Genomic DNA, 12,428 nt, shown 5'->3' with positions numbered 1-12,428 from the left:
GTTGGCGTAAGATCCAGCCATACTGAGAGCACCTTGAACTATGTGCTCATTTTAGTTGTCAAGTCAAAGATATAATCACTAAATACTGTCACGGGGGATAATATATCAGCCACGAGAGTCAGAGAAGCACTTGCTTCCTGTCTTGTGTTTGGTTTCTGCATTGCTGGGGATGGAACTCCAGGCCTTGGGCATGCGAGGCAGGACCTCTACCACCGAGCAGCAGCCCAGCCCCAAGTTCTTTCTCCAGTGGCGGCTGCAGTCAAACTCTAGAGTCTGGGACCATTTGGTTGGCACCGCCTGTGCCTGTGGGTCCACACCTGTTGGTGGGCCACCTGAGTTGGTTAAGGTCGTGCGGGGGTGATGCCATGCTGACTCCCATGGTGCCTGTGCTCTCCATTGCCTAACCACTTCTCTTTCCTTTGTGATGTTGATGGGATCTCCACTAGACAGAGGTAACCGTGGTAGCCTGTGCCTGGATGCTGGTGTGGTGGTGCCTGTCGGTTTTCATGAGACTCCCGAAGTGCTGCCTGCTGTTTTCTGCTTGCATGAGATTGTTGCTTTGACTGCGCTTCCTTGGTTGGAGTTCTTAAAACCTCTTTCTTTCTCCCCTACCCCCTTGGTGCACAGAATAAATAGTTTCTTAAATACCTGTGGTTGGTCCAGAACTTACGGACTTGGTTTCAAGTGCAACTCTCCTGTGGATCCTTTGCAGTTTTTGAAAGTATCTTCAGCATCACCACTATTTTGTGCTTCAGAGAGGAGTTCAGAGGAGGAAAAGTTTAGCTGGACAAGTGGAAAGGGGCCCTGTGTTAGGCAGGCTGCTACTGAACCTGGCCTTCATGATCACAGAGAAAGAAGGGAGGATACATTTGAAATAAGAGCTGAGGCAGGAAACCATTTGATTTCATCAAAAAGCTGAAATTCAGGCCGGGCAGTGGTGGCACACGCCTTTAATCCCAGCACTCGGAGTTAGAGGCAGGTGGATCTTTGTAAGTTCGAGGCCAGCCTGGGCTACAGAGCGAGATCCAGGAAAGGAGCAAAGCTACACAGAGAACCCCTGTCTTGAAAAAAAAACAAAACAAAACAAAAGCTGAAATTCAGTAGCATTCACTAATGTAATAATAAATAGGTTGTTGTGTCTAAATCTTGGGATGAATGTCGGATTTGGCATCATATTTCAGAATATTCTTTATCCCAAATACTCTTCTGTATTTCAGACTAAGATTAAGTCCAAAAGGAAAGAGTAAAATGAGCATTTCAGAAGCATGTGTATGGCCTTGACACCCGCTGCCTCCCTCCAGTTCAGATCGCTAACAGTGTGCTTTTTTGGTCAGTTGGAACCAGTTACCTGTTAGCTTTTTCATTTGTTTGAATTTTTTTTCCTTTGTGTTTCAGAGTGAGGTCAGTTGTTTTAAAATTAAAACAGTTCTGAGGTAGGGCTGTGTGTTCAATGACAGGAAATAATTGAAATCATTTTCTAATTTCCTATTAACCCAGTGTTTCAGCAAAAAAAAACCTAATCATTTGGCCTTGGAATTTTCATTAGCTTAAAAACTGTAAAGGATCCATAGGTTTTGAATGGCCGTCCTAGAAATGCATAGGTAGTGAACTGTGAGGTGACCGCCCAGTCCCTCCTGCTGTCTGTGTTCTAATCCAGCCCTGTCTTCTTTATTTCTTGGTGGAACCTGCGTATACTAGAAAATTGCCCAGGAGCGAGAAAAATTTGCTGATGAAGGCAGTATATTCTACACCCTTGGAGAATGTGGGCTCATCTCCTTCTCCGACTACATTTTCCTTACGACTGTTCTTTCCAGTAAGTATGAACGTCCGATTTTATTTGTTTGTAAGGAGCGCGCAGAAATAGAGAAACAGCTAAGCTGATTGGCTGGAAACCAATACCTATGTACAGTTAGTGGATTAGAACTCTTTCGAGATTTTGTTTGTTTTTTCTGTGATTTGTGTATGAAGTCACTTGAAAGGAAAAGAAACCTAAGGTGTCACGTAGAATTTTTAAAGCACACAGCCTGCCGCATTACACCTGCTGGAACCGGCTCTGCGTTCTGTGAGGACCAATCACATACCACGACTGCTGCGGCTCTGTGTCTTTCCACACACACCATTTTCACGTGGCTTTGTCCTCTAAGGAAAAGTGGCCCCATTTTCCTGCTTGTGTTGACTACCCACTTTTTAATCTTGGAAGACGATTTCTGGGGACTCAGAACTCAATATTCACTTATGTAGAACATGGGTTTGTGTCTGGTTTTTAAAAGTAAAACGATTTAGGGTGTGTAACACTGTGGAACTTTGTCTTCATGTGAATTTTGATCATTCAGAAAAACTAAACAAGATGTTCATAGCTCTCTGTGGTGTGCAGTCTGTTAAACTATAACTCAGGTGAGAGCTGACGGTACAGCTTGCTGGTTAAGTACTTGCCTAGTCTGTGTGGTCCTGGGTTCAGCCCCCAGCACTGCAAGAGCAAAGTACCAAAGTGAACCAGAGCTCAAACTCGACATTCTGTTGACGGTGATTGAGTGTTATTCCAGCTAGGAATGATACGGCCATCCCCCCCCTCACCTCCTCTCCTTCATCCATGGATGAGTTTCTGTAAAGATAAAACCCTGAGTCAGGTGGTGAGGGTGGTTTTGAGACAAGGTCTCTCTATGTAGCCTAGGCTGCCGTCAAACTTGGCAATCCTCCTGCCTCAACCTGCCAAGCACTAGGATTACAGGTGTACACCACTATGCCCAGATTATGAGTTTTAAGAGTTGGAAGACATGGCTCCTGCCATGACCAAGTTTCAGCCTTATTCCTTCCATGTAACTGCTGACAGGGATAAGAAGTAAATGTATACCTTATCACAGCTGTCCGTGGGATGCCACTATGTCAGAATGAGGGTCTGCAGTAGCCCAGCCAAATTAAAGCATATCTTGGCTCTGGCTTTTGTTTGTTTGTTTGTTTGTTTTGTTTTTTGTTTGTTTGTTTTGAGACAGAGTCTCTCTACATAGCCCTGGCTGTCCTGGAACTCATTGTGTGTGTAGACCAGGCTGGCCTCAAACTCAGAGATCTGCTTACCTCTGCCTTCCCAGTCTGGGATTAAAGGCACGCGCCACCACACCTAGCCCACACCTTGACCCTTTTTTAGTTATGAGGCTAGCCTTTAATGGCTGAACCATCTCTCCAGCCCAGACCTCGACTCCTTTTTAAAAAACAGAAATCATTTTCTGTGTATGTGTTTATACCTGAGTGTATGTATGTGCACTGTGTGTGTAGATGCTACAGAGCCACTCAGTGTAGGTGCTGAGAACTGAACCCTGGTCCTCTGCAGAGCAACAAGGTCTCTCAGCCATTGAGCCGTTGAGCTTTTTTTCTTTTTCTTTTTATCCAATTTGGAAGTTCTGCAGCTGCTCAGATATTGTGACCTTCTTCAGATGCACTGAAGTCATACCTTTCAGTAGCTGGAGAGTTTTCTCTCCGGATCCCGCCCAACCCAAGCAGTCCGACAGCCCACTTATAAAATAAACACACAGACACTTATATTGTTTAAACTGTTTGGCCTAATGGCTCAGGCTTCTAGCTATCTAGTTCTTACATCTTAAATTAATCCATTTCTATAAATCTATACCTTGCCACATGGCTTGAGGCTTACTGGTGTCTTCACATGCTGCTTGTCATGGTGGTGGCTGACAGTGTCTCCTCCCACTTTCTTGTTCTCTCAATTCTCCTCTCTGTTAGTCCCGCCTATACTTCCTGCCTGGCCACTGGCCAATCAGTGTTTTATTGACCAATCAGAGCAATTTGACATACAGACCATCCCACAGCACCTTTCCCCAACACTTCAGCCGGTGGCATGGATTGTTGTTGTCTTCATTTTACAGACATACAGAACGTTCCAGAACTTACCCCTAGTCCCACTGTCAATGAGTAGCTATTTTCAGATAGGGGCCTAAACTGAGCAGCGTCTGGGCTCCTGTAGCTTTCCTGCCCTGCTCTCGGTGTCAGCAGTGGCAGCTGGAACTCACTCGCTGCCTCAGTTTCTCTAAGGCTGAGCTGTGGAGAGGCTATGGTGGCAGTCCAAGTGTCCTTGCAGTCTTCATGCTCCATACAGCATTTTCACTTTATCTAACAAGCTTCCAGGGAAAATCCGCCACAGACATTACCCTGGGGTCAGGTCAGTGCTTTCCCACCCTCAGGGCTGGTGGAGTAACAAGGCCCATTGCAGTCTAAGTATGGTAAATGATTCCCAAGTCATGCTGGGAGAGGACAGACAGCTCCCTAAGCCTCGAAAGTGCTGGTATTGGACCCTCGAGATGGCCCAGTGGGTAAAGACTCTTGCCACCAAGACTCACAACCTCAGTTCAATCCCCTGACCCCACAGGGAGGAAAGAGAGAACCAACTCTTAAGTTGTATACACACACACACACACACACACACACACACACACGGGGGGGGGGGGGGGGGGGATAAATAAGCATCGCTAGTGAGTTGGTGTAGGACTAGAACATGCATTTGTGTATTTATTTTTCTGATGCACAGCAGGTAGCAGGGGCTGTAGAAAACCAAGAGGACAGTCGAGTCAGGACCGCCCTTCTGATGAGTTGTTTGCACTCAGTGAGTACACGCATGACATCCTTCCTCATTTGAGCGCTGCCAACACTCTGCAGTCCCTAGCAGGCTGAAGCGTGGGACCCCAGCATGCTTGAGAAGCTCCACTCCGTTGGCAAAAATAGAATCTAAGAACTATAGGTAGCAAGTTGTTCTTTTCCAATTGACCACGCCTCAAAATAAAACCAGGGAAGCTGCTTTGCTGAAGAAATTGCATTGTGCAGCGTGATTTCCCATTAAATGGTGTTTGTTCTCATTGAAACTTTTCAGAAGTTTGATGAGAAATATCGTGTGCATAAAGTAAGTGGCACTGATTTCTTACTCTTCTCCATATGTAACTTGGATGAAGGGCCTTCTTGGCCAGCTAAACACTGAACCCCTGTTCTCCCATCTCACACACACACTTACACACATATTCTCAGAAACCTTTCTCTTGCTTTTTTTTTTTTTTTCTCCTTAGCCTCCACCACCACTTCGGAGTCTGTAATTTGTTGTTTATCTCACTCATTGTCCATTCTCCAACCTAAACTGTCTCTTACAGAACAGCAGTCGCAAGTTTATGATAGTCACTACAGATACTTGCTGCCCCTAAACAGTTACAGCAAAGACGCAGAACGAGAGTGTAAGATATATCGAGATCGGTGTGTTTGTTTCCTCCAAAACCAGCCCTGCTGTTGGTATCCTAGGCCAGGAATAGTCCTTGTAGTCAGCTGTTAACGTCTTCGGTCTGCAGCTGTGCGGGCAGAGCGGGGAAAGATGGCTTTTAAATTAATGTATTTCAAAACACGCTTGATTCCTCATGCTAATTCAGAGTCCATGCATTGTATCCTTCCCTAGGCCGGGTACACAAATTCTGCTGTTTATACCTCATTTCTCTGATCTGCTTTGATGGATTCACTTAAATTTTTTTCTTAGCATGAGCATCTGTATTAAGTAGAATATTAAATATTTACTGGATAGCTACTCATCAATAAAATAAGTTCATATTCTTACTAGGCAAGATGATTAATAATTATTATTGAATAATTTCCAAAGAGCCTCTGATCCTTCAAGTAGGTTAATAAAAATCAAGTGAGAATACACAAGCATGGTTATTTATGGCTCATTATCTGCACTATCCAACTGCAGCATTCGCTCGTGGCCTTGAGACAGAAGCGGGGATTTTTCTTCATACCTAAGTACAGAGAAAAGCTGTCAGGGTTTATCTAGAATGCTCAATATTACTAATTTGGGTCATTTTTACTAATGTTGAGATTGACTACATAGTAACAATGAAACTGAAAATCTGACTCGTGCCTATTGTCAATTCATTTTATTTTGACGTGACTATTTTGTATTCTTACCTCCATATGTGTTCCAATTAAAATTACTAATTCCATGAGCTAATAACATGGAGTGATCTTAGCTAGGGCGGCAGTAGTCATTTGTAAAAGCTCATGACTAAGCATCTTCCCACCAGAGAAATGCTATGGCGTGCCCGGTACCGAGGGCTTTAAAGCTCGTGTAGATCTGAGAAACGTCAGGCAGAATTCAGTGTGTTCTGATTTTGACTCTTTTAGATTCCAGGCAATTAGTGAAGAAATTGAATTGTATTTTCACGGTAGCATAATTTGGCTGAGTAAAAATTAAGCCATGTCTTTGTTGTTTTGCATGTTTCTCACAAATACATCCACCTGCTGGAAAATTACAATAATGTAGCTTCTGTAAGCAATTTAAAAAACACTTTTAAATATGCAGTATTTTAGGTTATTTGGGGGTCTATGTCATTTCAGTAGCCCCAGTTTCTCCAGAAAGTTGACATATTTACATCTCTGTAGCAACAACCACCCGGGGTGCTTAGCTCAGATGAACAAGATTGAATTCTTGTAGGACATCTGACTCCATATTTTTGATGACAGTGTCACATGGACTTCAGTGTAATTCCCTGTCTCTCTTTTGTTACCCTGGAGCAGACTGTGGAAGCCGCCACTAGCCCTGGATAACTCTCTGCCGGCTGTCCCCTCTCCCTCAGGCCCTCCTCTGTCCCGTTTGCCTTCCACCGGTAGCTGGGATGGTTCTAGGAACTTAATTCTCAGTGTTTAAAAGTGTTTTTTAAATTGCTTACAGAAGCTACATTATTGTAATTTTCCAGCAGGTGGATGTATTTGTGAGATGTATTTGTGATGTCTAAGGGTTTTGCTATAAGCCCCACTTTTCACAGTGTTTGCCTGTTAGAAGCTAGACTGGACTCTAATGTCTGTGCCTATCTTATTATATATCTATCTACATGCCTGTCTGCTGTACCTACCCCTTCACCGTAAACTCACAGCTTACGGAGTTTGTGGATGCTCAGCCTTCATCATTTGCTGCCTCCATGCTCCTGAAGCAAATTTTTTAATGCTTTTGTAAGCTGAGTATGGTGGCACATGCCTATAGCCCCAGCACTTGGGAATCTGAGGCAGGAGGATTGCTACAAGTTTGAGGTCAGACAGGATACTTAGTAAATTCAAGGCCAGCTTGGAATACATAGCAAAATCTTGCCTTAAAAGATTGAGAAAAAAAATACTGTCATTGAATGTTTTCCCCAGTTATCATCTAGTCTAGAAAAGCTGTTCAACACAATTTGTGGCACATAGAAGTACTCCACATATATTTGTTGGCTAAATAAATAAAATTCTCTGAATGATTACTTAATATGTGTATATATATTAAAATTTTATATTGCTACACATACCTTCAGCTTCCTGATTAATACTTAAAACTGTATTATATCAATATTCTCTATAATATATAAACAAAGCCAGAAAATTAATTGTAACAGCCAATTTTATTCTACTGGGACACTTAATTGAAAAGCAAATAGCTTTTGAATGCATACCAAAATGAGTTACATGTAAAGAGGGTCCTTCAGATTGACACAGGTTAAGTAACAAACTCCAGTTCTTTATTAATGCAGCTAACTCTAAGCAGCTAGATGACAAATTCCATCTTGGCATAAGCTGTTGCCGTGGTTATTGAACTTCTGCTTTTGAAAGGAAGCCACCCAAAATGAAAAGAAGGTCAAGTCGGTAAACATTTTTCTTGTAGTGCTCTGAATACAAGGATGGGATCTGTCACCCAGGCAGATGTAGTTTGGCCATAAGCAGTAATGAAGTTGAAGAGAGTGTACTTATACTGTAGAACATGACCTTAATGCGGGTACAACACAGGGTTGCCTTGTAGAGTCCCCCTTCTGGTACTCTGGAGAAGTCTAAGCCCTCTGACATCTCATGCATTGAACACTTGACAGCGTCAATGTCAGGAAGGCCAAGGTATGTAAATGAAAGACAGCAGCTCTCTGGATAAAGCCCAAAGATAGGCTGCGGGCTGTCAGCCAGAAACATCAGTCACTGTGGTTTTCTTCACATAAAATTATAGGGATCAGGGCTGCAATGTATTTTCCACAGAAAATGGCATTAGGAGAAGTTGTAGGTGGACTGAATGTCTATATAGCTAGAAGCTGAAGAAATGCAAAGAACATCATAATCTTTCTAAGAGGCTTTAAAGCCCAGAGTCTCTTGACATGTTGAGCTCCATACTATGAATGTTCAGAAAACTTAAGCAGTTAATCAACTAACCACATGGAATTTCAATGAGGAATAAAGGTCTTTTCCTCTTAGGATTTCCAAATACCAGCACAACTGGATCAATATCAATTTGAAGTCTGTCCTGAGAATGCATTAAATTTGCAATTTAATGTTTAGAACATAATAGAGCAGAAACATGGTTCTCCTGACTGGGACCTCCCAATCAGCATGCCAGCAATAACAGCCTGCCACCCTCTTATTTTAAGGGTGTCTTGGATAGTCTGTAAATCCCAGAGCATGGGTTTGTCTTGGCGGTATGCAGAGTGTAGGCATCATGACCACACATTGCGTCTTCAGATCTGTGAAAAGGTTTAATGGTCTAGAGTTGGGCTCCATCCTCGAAACCATACAAGGGAAAGTCTTTCATAACTTCCAGAAATCTAAAGGACTGCATGAGGTGGAGATGAACTAGCACACTTGGCCATGGGTCGCATCCCCAGCGTACACATAAAACCACCTAGCATTGATTACCTCTGTGAGAGGTCATTTGTTACTGTTCTTCTCATTGACTACCAAATCCTCAGTGTTCCCCAGCCGTGTGTGCTGCAGATCAACTGCTTGAATTGACCTTTACATCTGATTGATGACGACCTTGTTAGAGTCTGGAAAGTTTTGTCAAGCACTTTCATGAAGTGCCTGCCCTTTAGCCCAGTGATCCTTTTCCATGAGTTCAGATGGAAATTATAATTTATAATTACATATATAATGATGTTGATGTAAAAAAATAATTGGAAAAGCACTCAGGCTGGCTGAGTTTGGTGGCTGACCCATGAAAGAGTGGACTGAACCAGTTACTATAAATCTATGCAATGAGGTTCATACCATTCTTAATATAATGTATGTAATACAGAGATGCTATCAGCAATGAAAATGTTCATAATGTATTGATCAGTCAAAATTTACCCATTTTCTGACTCTATATTGGGAAAACAAATCTGCTTTCACATGTTGTGAACTTTAGGTGTTTCAGGTAGACTTTTAGTCTTCTTTCTCCACCAAGGAAATTTCTAATTACTATATTCTCAAAGTTAGAAACAAAAATTTTGGCCAGCCTGGTGTACAGAGTGAGTTCCAGGACAGCAAGGACTACACAGAGAAACTCTGTCTTGAAAAAAAATCTTATTTTATTGTTTCAAATTATATAATATGGAGAAGCGTGTGTGTGTGTGTGTGTGTAGTGCAGGCACTCTACTGACTAAACCATCTCCCAGCCCAGAAATGAGATGTTTTTAATGACGTGATGCCATTTCACATTATACAATCTGGTTCCCCTTAAGTGTGGTTAATGAGAAAATACAGCTGTTCAGCCACAATAAACATATTCAAAAATAATCTAATTTACTCTTGTTGGGCATATTAAATTACTAAATGCTAAATTAATTTTAGTTATTAAATTACTAAAACCTAAAGCTTGTGGTATAGTCAAAAAGTTGGGGGAGCGTTTTTAATTATAATTCTAGCACAACCCAAAGGAAGAGCTTTAATTTAAATTTTATTTCATAGCAGAATTTTTCTGTAATGCTATAGTCTGGATGGGTTTGTGTTTTATTTAGCTCTATTCTTATTAGTCTTTGTTCTCTCTTATTGCCTTGTTTCTCAGAGGTGTCTGTCAGACACAAAGACTGCTTGCCAAGGAGAGAAGGTGACGGTGACTTCTAGGTAACATGTGACACTAGGAGTGACCAAGCTTTGACTGCAGAAAAGTCCACTTAGTTCTCATGCTACCTTACGGGCTTTAGTGAAAGTTTGCAAGTTTCTTTTTAAACTTAAACTGAATAAGGTTCTAGGGCAGTGGTTCTCAACCTTCCTAGTGCTGCAACCCTTAATACAGTTCCTCGTGTTGTGTTGTGGTGGCCCCCAACCATAAAATTATTTCATTGCTACTTCATAGCTGTAATTTTGCTACTGTTATGAATTATAATGTAGATATATAAATGTAATGTAAATATGTAACAAATGTGACCCAAAGGGGTCACAACCCACAGGTTGAGAACCACTACTCTAGAGGAAAGTGCCTGATGGCAAAGGACTGCCCAGAAGGAATGAGTTCTGGGAAGTATCACAATCCAAACTCCTGCCTTAAACTTGGGGCCATGAAAGCTCCATGGTGTGTCTTTTCCTCCATCCTTGTGCGTAGACCCGCAGGCCCAAAGCTCTTAGATCAGGGTGGGCGGAAAGGCTGGCAGACAAGCTGGAGCTAGGGTAACCCGAGTCACACACTGGGTTCTCCTCCATATGGGTCTGCAGCACCATGAGCGCCTCCTCCCAGAGGCCGCAGGTCACAGTGCCATTGGCCACCTCCTGAAGGCCACCGCTGTCCATGCTGCTGATGCTGCCTGTAGGTAAAAGTCTAGTGCTCCTGTCTTCTTGGGCAGTAATGGTGCTGAGTGACCCTATGCAGAACCATCTGGACTGTTTGATCCTGGGGTGAAGGTAGCTGAGCTAGAAGACCAGCAAGAAAGCAGGGGTTCGGAAGCCGTGGCAGACAAGGCTGATGGGAGCCTACATCACTGATGAAAGCCCTCTCCAAGCAGGCACTGGGCAGGTCCTCTCTAGACTCTCGGGAAGCTTCATATGTCCTTGTTCCAGCTGTGTGTTGGTTGTGGAGACCAGGCCTGGTCTCTTTCTTCACTTTTCTCAGCCTTTGTTCTAGAGCCTTGAAAGGCCCAGGATAGACAGGGCATTCTGGATCTGGGCAGGACTTGCCTGGGCTCCTGAGCATGATGAGCCTTCTGTGTAGTTCAGACAGTGGGGCCAACTTGTGAGAAAGCATGCCTGTAATCTCAGCACTAGGAGACTGAGGCAGGAGGATTGCAAGTTTGAGTCTAGTCTGGGATACACAGCGGGACCCTGCCTCAGGACTGCGCCTTCACATAAGAACAAGGGATTGTGCAGATATCTGGCCATTAAAAAAGAAAGAAAGAAACAGGTTGTTTCTTTTGCTCTTTAGCTAGAAGGCCCTCTTCAACTTGCAGGCTTGGCTCACTGTCATTGAGGAGAAACCGAAGTTGTTTCTGGAGAAGGACGCTGCCTTCTGCAGACCCTGACTCAGCACCAGTGGCCGAGCAGAGAGGAGAGCCCACAGGCTAAGGCACTGACGAGGCAGAGAACTTTAACCCTTAGGTTTGTGTATGTCTGGTGGTTGAGAAAGATGCCCATGAGCAAAAGGTGGGTCCTCTGCGAATCTGACAGCTGACTGACCTGTGGGAAGATTGCACTGCAAGTTAATTACTGTGTGGGATGCAGTCCCAGTTTCCAAGTGGGGCACTAGCCCTTACAGCAAGCCACCCACAGTAGTTCAACTCATCACTGCACCAGCCCTTACAGCAGCACATAGGTGACCTCATCACTGCACTAGCCCTTACAGCAAGGCATCCACGGTAGGTGACCTCATCACTGCACTAGCCCTTACAGCAAGCATCCACGGTAGGTGACCTCATCACTGCACTAGCCCTTACAGTAAGCATCCACGGTAGGTGACCTCATCACTGCACTAGCCCTTACAGCAAACATCCACGGTAGGTGACCTCATCACTGCACTAGCCCTTACAGCAAGCATCCACGGTAGGTGACCTCATCACTGGCTTAGTGCAGAAGTTAGCCTCCAGGACTAGGACAGCTCAGCTGCAGCACTTAGTTTTCCTACACTGGCCACCTTTGCCTGAATATGACCCTGCAGGTGACAACCCTAGACGCGGAACCTTCTGGATAAGAGTGTGACTGTCGGCTGTGTCCATTTGCCTCTGAAGCTCTTGGGCCATCCTTTCCATGGCCACTTCCATCTCTCCCTTTGGCTGCTTACTTACTCTCTAAATGACACTCGGATAGCACAGCCCAGGTAATCATCTGGATGGTGTGCTTGGAGGGCTGGTGGCCACTGGGACGAGGCACTCTTAGATGCTGTGACACTGGAACCCAGGCACCCTCCCGGCACCACTAGTAAGATAGCCGTTGGTCCAACCCCTGGCTCTTCCTCAGGTCGCTGAGGCTTTGCAGAACCCAGCTGAGTTCTCTACAAGCTCACTTTCCTTGCTTCCAAGGCTTGGAAAGGACCAGGTGACTCCTCCAGGTGCCTGTCCTCTTCTGTTTTCTTCAGGATAAGGGAAGAAAGAGGCCCCAACCTCGTCCTGGATAGCGGAAATCTGAGGTGTTATTCAGGGACTTAGCTTTGAAGCCTTGCAGCAAGACAGCAGCCATCCTGCTGATCCCCTCACCGCCAG

The 12,428-nt window shown here is 44.1% G+C and overlaps 1 protein-coding gene across 1 annotated transcript in view; it reads left to right on the top strand.

Moving 5' to 3' along the window:
* Micu1 (mitochondrial calcium uptake 1) overlaps positions 1 to 12,428 on the top strand; it is a 142,756-nt gene that overhangs the window by 51,571 nt on the left and 78,757 nt on the right. Inside the window, exon 6 of the mRNA XM_059281814.1 lies at positions 1,699 to 1,813. Coding sequence (XP_059137797.1) covers positions 1,699 to 1,813 — 115 coding nt within the window. The remainder of the gene's footprint in view (positions 1 to 1,698; positions 1,814 to 12,428) is intronic.

The sequence above is a fragment of the Peromyscus eremicus genome, chromosome 16_21 (assembly GCF_949786415.1).
Source record: "Peromyscus eremicus chromosome 16_21, PerEre_H2_v1, whole genome shotgun sequence".
Classification (NCBI taxonomy): Eukaryota; Metazoa; Chordata; class Mammalia; order Rodentia; family Cricetidae; genus Peromyscus; species Peromyscus eremicus.
This window is presented reverse-complemented; position numbering and strand designations above follow the sequence as displayed.